The following is a 6,975-nucleotide window of genomic DNA, read 5'->3' on the forward strand; positions in this document are numbered from 1 at the left end:
GCAGGCGCATCTCTGTTGTGGCCTTCCCGATGAGCTCTGTTCCTGTCAACCAAACCTTGAACGAGGATAGATCTCGCGTCAAAGCCTGGGTCCCTGGGGTCGACTGGAATCCTCTGCCCAACACTATGAGGGCGCCTGTCATCTCGATGTCGAGGCGCATATGACCCACTCCTCAGGGGAGGGGTTGGCACTCGACGTCGATCATCACGATCGGATCGGTGATCATACTGCTCATTCCTTCTGTACTGATCATGCCGGTCACCACGTCCCTCACGCCTCGGGGGCGATCTCGGGCTGTGAGCCGACTGGACTGTATCTGTTGCAAAGGATCGACTGTGGATCCTATTCCACGACTGAGAAACAACGGAATTCTGGTTTCCCGCCGCCCGGAGCAACGCTCTGATCTACAACAAGCCCCTGCCAGCCTCCGACTGGGAGGGCTGAATCGATTCTGCTATACGGGCTGCGGCGGCCAAATTCTGAACTGGGGTTCGGTATACCTGCGTCGGCGGGAAGAGCTGACGTCGACTAGACTCGGGAGCCCGCCGACGCACTTGCTTGTCGAGTGCTCGCTGGAGATTCTCCAGTCGAGTGCGCTCGGCCAAGTTAGCCAAGCGCGCGTCCTCCAAGGCCCGGGCCTCGGGGGTCTCTCCGACGATAGGAGTGTGGAGTGCGTCCATGTTCCGGCGGCGAAGCTCCTCTCGCTGTAATGACGTGAGAGGTTCGGGGAGATACTCATCGTGGGGATGCGACGGGTCGCCCCCACCCGCGCCTCCATCAGCGCGAGGGAAACCGGGAGGACTGTGCGTTCCATCGACCGCCAGAACCTCGCCGCTGGGTCGCTGCTGTCGCACTCGGATGCGGTCTCCGCGGAGCCAGTCGAACAGGCCGCAGAGGGATTCGTTGGGCTCGATTGCCGCGACTTGTGGGGCGGCCGACTGGCGAGCCACGGCATGCCTCACCCACCTCTGAAGTCTCGACCGACCGGAGCGCTTGCACCGGTGGGAGACAGAGCGGGGAGATGACACGGGGGCCGACCGATACTGGGTCGACGGCTGCCGCAGGAGGACGCCACGAACGCATGCGCGGAAGTGCGTCGCACCGTGGACGGGGAGCGCGTCGATGTCGAGTGGTGCCTCCTGAAGCCAGGCGGAGTCGTCGGCGATGAACGTGAGCGCGTCGAGGCGGATCTCGCGGCCCTCCACCAAAACTCCGCACGAAACCATGATCAAAGGGATCGGAAAAATCGCAACTTCTCCAATCAGGCGCTAAGATTCCTGCCCCACGGTGGGCGCCAACTGTCGTGGTTCTAACTCTGACAGTGATGTAGAGGGGTGTGTATGGAGAGGCTAGATCTCAGCTATTGGGAAGTTGTAAACACACGGGGATTACGAGTTCAGGCCCTTCTCGGAGGAAGTAACAGCCCTACGTCTCGGTGCCCGGAGGCGGTCGATTGGATTATGTGTGTATGAATAACAGGGGTGCGAACTCTTCATACTGAGGAGGGGGTGGCTTATATAGAGTTCGCCGGTCCTCTCCTGCCCTCGGTAATGCAGGGTTTAAGGTACATTTAAGGTTGGGCGTTACTGGTAACGCCCCTGATAAAGTGCCATAATGACCATAAAGACTACTTAATAGCCGATCGTTTGCCTGCGGAGTGACTTTAAGCCTCCTAGCAGTCGAGTGGTTGGCTTCATGGTCGAGTGATAGCTTCTTGGTCGAGTGTCTTGAATCCGTCGAGTGGGATACCTTCAAGTCGATTGAAAGGTGACTTCTTCTAGGGATGTCCTTGGATAGGGCTCTTTTGGACAGGTCCGTGCCCGTACCCTAGGTACATAGCTTCATCACGTGTGACCTAGGTCACATAGGATTTTCTTCCCATTTAGTGTCCACGGTTGCATGGCTGGGACTGCTGTCCACAGATATTTGGTGTCATCGAATGCCCTAAGCCGATTGAGAGGTTAGCGGACTACACCTAGACGAAAGCATCCAATTTGGCGCCGCTCAGCCTTCTCAGAACCAACATTTTGAACCTCCTTAGAATCGGTGACTACTTATAATGGTTAGGAATGCCCAAAAAACAGAACATGAAACTACACGTGTCGATCACACCTGACAAGCTATCTATATCAGACCTGTACTTTTGTACAATTAACAGAGCAGATGAATTAGCTATTGTGAAATTTTACCTCTCTAGGCGGCCGTTCTAAGGCGCAAGGGGACAAGCTTTTATGTTGCTGTTCGGCCTAACTCTAATTGCTTTTAGAGAGTGACTACATGACTAACTACTGACCATGGCCGTAAGATCAAGATTTTCTCATCACTTTTGCAGCTAGCCTTAAAGTCTTCTCGGACGGTTTCTCGGAAGTGATTTAGAAATCGTTATCTCTCTCTCTCTCTTCTTCTTCTTCTTTCGAGTTACTGTAAAACTTGTTGGTGGTTTTCAATGGGAAGGCTCATTGTTTCAAAAAAAATATGCCTCGTCTTAGAAATGGCTAATTAAACAGATAAAAAGACAACAATATGGTTAACATTTCTGTTCCTTTTTCTTTCAAAATAGCAATTATCATGCATTCATTAAAAAAACAGTTGCCCCATTAACTAAGAAAACCAGGCGAAAACCAAATTGCCCAGTTGATCATGGAAAAAACCATCACAACCACTGAGCGGCACACACAAGATACCCCATACACACCACTTCAAAGAGGGCCTCGTCGAGACAGTTTCTGCCTCCCGTCGGCGGTGCCGCCGAACAGGTGGATCCCTATTCTTGCCGGCGGGAGGGCTCATTTTTATATGTTTCCTTGAGTTCTGCTAGGGTTTGTGTTATGTTCAGGAGGGCGAGACGACGGCGGCTCCTTGAAGATGGAATAAGTTTCTTCCTGCCTAGCCACCATCTCAGTGGTGCGTCTAGCATCGTCGGAGGGCGTGTGAAGGTGTGTCTCTGGTGGACCTCGCGGGATTTAGTTGGTGGTTGTTTGGTGGATCCGTTCGGATTCAGTCTTTGTTCGTCTACGTCAATGTGTCTTCAGGTTGAATCCTTCCGATCTACGCTTCTCTTCATCGGCGACGTTTGTTGTTCTGGTGTGCTCGTCCTATGAGGCCTTAGCACGACGACTTTCCAATTGTCTAATACAAAAGGTTTTGCATGGCTCCGGCGAGGCAGAGGTGATGATGGCAGTATGCCTTCGACTCACTTCAGTGCTTGTAATCGTCGCTATGTCGTCTATGGGTCTAGATATAATTATTTTTTTATTTCTTGTGTTCGTTCTACTGCCATGATGATGAATAGTCAGGAAGTTTTCCCCAAAAAATATTTTCAAGATAACCTTTTGTGCTTAATTAAAGATACGCATATGGTCAACAGACTGAGAATCTGCTGACGCAAGCACTGACGAACATCAAATAATTTGGTGCACCCCTTCAAATACGCTCACGTGATGGGCCTGTGAACACCTCTTCAAATAGTGTCTAATACAAAAAAATTGTCTAGCTTCGGTGAGGGAGGAGTAATATGACAGCACGCTTTTGACTCACTTCAGTGCTTGTAGTCATTGCTAGATTATCTACGAATCTAGATGTAATTTTTATTATTTTTAATGTTTGTTCTATAGCTATGATCGATGATGAATAGATTACAAGTTTTGCCGTGAAACAAAACCCAAGATAACCTCTGCTTAATTAAAGATAAATATATGGTCATCAGACTGGGAATCTGCTGACGCAAGCACTGACGATCATCAAATAATTGTGTGCACCCCTTCAAATACGCTCACGTGATGGGTTATCTCTTTTCACACGGAGTGTCAAGCTTTGAACTTAGTGCAAATGTTTTGAGCTCACACACTATTCTAGATAGACAACCTCCATGGCTGCTTCTGCTACGCAACCTCGTGTCATGGTGCTACCCTTCCCCGCGCAGGGCCATGTCATCCCGCTCATGGAGCTGTCTCGCAAGCTCGCCGGGCACGGCCTCGCGGTAGACTTCGTGAACACCGAGTTCAACCACGACCTCGTCATGGAAGCAATGGCAGAGAAGGGAGCAATTCCTGATGGGATCCACATGCTCACCGTTCCGGACGGCCTGGGCCCCGGAGACGACCACGCGGACATCGGCAAGTTTGTCAAGGACCTGCCGGCCGCCATGTCCGGCCGCCTCGAGGAGATGATCCGATCCAGGAAGATTAGGTGGGTGATTGCAGATGTATCCATGAGCTGGGCACTCGAGGTGGCCACCAAGGCGGGTGCCCGTGTTGCCTCGTTCTCGACCTACTCCGCGGCCGTGTTTGCTCTGAGGATAAACCTCCCCAAACTGATAGAGGATGGCGTTCTTGATGAAAATGGTAAGAACAAATCAAACATTTTCATTCTTGGTATGGTTAAGATCGACTGAGAATATGGAGCATATTTAGGAAATGTGAAGGGGCAGGGGAAGATCCAAATGGTGCCGCCCATCGACGCGTCGGAGATCCCCTGGGTCAGCCTGGCCAGCACCAGCGCCCCTGAGAGGCGCAGAAACAACATCCAGAACGTCCTCAAGACCAACATGTCGATGCCACTGGCCGAGGTGGTCATCTGCAACACTTCCATGGAGTTGGAGCCCGACGCTCTGGCTCTGCTCCCCAACGCGCTGCCTCTCGGCCCGCTGGTGGCACCCACGTCGAGGCCGGCCGGGCACTTCTTGCCCGAAGACCTCGCCAGCCTCACCTGGCTCGACGCGCAGCCCGCCGGCTCCGTCGTCTACGTGGCCTTCGGGAGCTCCGGCTTCCTGGACGCGACGCAGTTCCAAGAGCTCGCCGACGGGCTCGCGCTCTCCGGCCGGCCGTTCCTGTGGGTGGTCCGCCCAAAGTTCACGACCGGACCCGGGCAGGATCGGTTCGACCTCAACGCGTTCAAGCGCCGCGTGGAGGGGCAGGGGCTGGTCGTGGGCTGGGCGCCGCAGCAGCGCGTGCTCTCGCACCCGGCCGTGGCCTGCTTCGTGTCGCACTGCGGGTGGAACTCGACCGTGGAGGGCGTGCTGCACGGCGTGTCGTTCCTGTGCTGGCCCTACTTCGCCGATCAGTTCTGCAACCAGAGCTATGTGTGCAACGTGTGGGGCACCGGCGCCAAGCTCCGGCGAGACGAGCGAGGGGTCGTCTCGAAGGAGGAGGTCCAGAGCAAGGTCGCGCGGCTGCTCGGAGACGGGGAGGTCAAGGCGAGGGCGGCGACGTGGAAGGAGGTCGCGTGTGGCAGCATTCGGGAGGGTGGGTCCTCGCATGGGAATTTGCTCAAGCTTGTCAGCTTGCTGAGACAACAATGATGGCACGGCCTACTTTGACAAAGGATCTCGCTGAGCGCGCGAGAGGCATTTTGACCGCGGCAGGCGGCACGCACGACGTCGGCCGGCCGGCCACCGCAAAAAATAAATAAAAGCATTCGGTTGACACTCGAGAAGTGCATCTACGAACCCAGATACATATGAATCTACTTCAGAAAAACATATATCTAAATGCCAAAAAATCCGAAAAAGGTTGCATGGATACGTCTTCTCGCAAAAAAAAAAGAACGTTTCATGAAAAAATAACTTTTTCTGTGCAAAAAAAGACAAAAAATTGTGTCGTAAAACACTATTTAGACGCACTGAAATTTGTCTTTTTTGCAGAGACAAAACGAGAAGACATTTTTTTCAAATAACTTATGCTGCGCACACACACCTGCGAACATGTATGTGTGAATTTTCCTTTTGAATTTTTTGACATTTTAAATCATGTTTAAAATGCATATTTTGACATCAAAATTCAATTTTTAATTCACAAATAAAGTCTTAATACATCATGTATATATAATTATAATACAAATAATAATTACTCCCTTCATTCCTTTATATAAGGTGTATAATTTATTAGCACACTGACCAAGGCACATAATTCTACACAGGATAGAACAAAATTAACCTTGGCTAAATCATTGATTAGTGGCAAGTAAATCATTTAGGCTAGGAAAGTAAGAGATACACACAATTAGGAAAGAGTCACTTTCCTTTTTTTCTTTATATTTACAAGGAGAAATCCATGCAGATATTTTTCTTTTTTTAAAGGGCTAGAAACGGAATTTTGAGGAATTGAAAGAAATGCATCTTACATTGTGGAATTTTGTAAAAAAACAAATACACCTTATATAAAGGAATGGAGGGAGTATAAGATACATGCACTCAATCTTAAACAACTACTTCCTCCGGTCCTTTTTACTCTGCATATTAGGTTTGTCCGAAGTCAATCTCATCCAACTTTGACCAAGTTTATATAAAAAATTATAGACATTCACATAACAACACCAATATCATTAGATTCATCTTGGAATATATTTTCATATTATATTTATTAGATATTATAGATGCTAATAATTTCTAATATAAATTTGGTCAAACTTAGCAAAGTTTGATTTTCGGCAAAACCAATGTGCAGAGTAAAAAGGACTGAAGGGAGTATTGAATAAATATAGTGCAGAGGGGGGGGGGCAATGCCCCCTGCCTATCCATTTATTAGTGTTGATGTTAGGTTCTAAAATTATATTTATATAATTTATTTGCCCCTTATTTGAGATGGACCATGGCCTGTCAAGAGGAGCCCGCCGCACCATTTGTCGCTGGATGGCGGCAGCTTGATCACTCTCTTCCTCGAGCCAAGCATCCACATCGCGAGGGTGACGCTGCACGCCTGGACGGCGCAGGAGATCAGGGCCACGAAGCAGGAAAGGTACATCGCGTTGTAGTCGTCCATGCCAGCGACGCACAAGACCAGCAGAACGTAGGTTGACCGCCACGGCAGGTGCGTGATCCCGACCCTGCAGACCACGAGGCCTCCGAAGAAGGCCACCAGCCAAATCACCTGGCTCCCCACTGCAAGAAAGCTCCTTGAGATCAAACAAATTCCAGTGATTAGGAGATCAAACAACTCATCATATATTGCATTTAATAATAATTGAACATATGCAGTT

General features: G+C 50.1%; 1 protein-coding gene across 1 annotated transcript; it reads left to right on the top strand.

Annotated features, from left to right (window-relative positions):
* The first annotated feature begins 3,785 nt into the window (after positions 1 to 3,785).
* LOC125510647 (UDP-glycosyltransferase 83A1-like) lies at positions 3,786 to 5,446 on the top strand. Its single transcript, XM_048675889.1, has 2 exons — positions 3,786 to 4,343; positions 4,413 to 5,446. Exons 1-2 carry the CDS (start codon positions 3,869 to 3,871, stop codon positions 5,297 to 5,299), a joined length of 1,362 nt encoding a protein of 453 aa, XP_048531846.1. The 5' UTR covers positions 3,786 to 3,868; the 3' UTR covers positions 5,300 to 5,446.
* The last annotated feature ends 1,529 nt before the right edge of the window (positions 5,447 to 6,975 follow it).

This window comes from Triticum urartu, chromosome 5 (genome assembly GCF_003073215.2).
Source record: "Triticum urartu cultivar G1812 chromosome 5, Tu2.1, whole genome shotgun sequence".
Taxonomy (NCBI): Eukaryota; Viridiplantae; Streptophyta; class Magnoliopsida; order Poales; family Poaceae; genus Triticum; species Triticum urartu.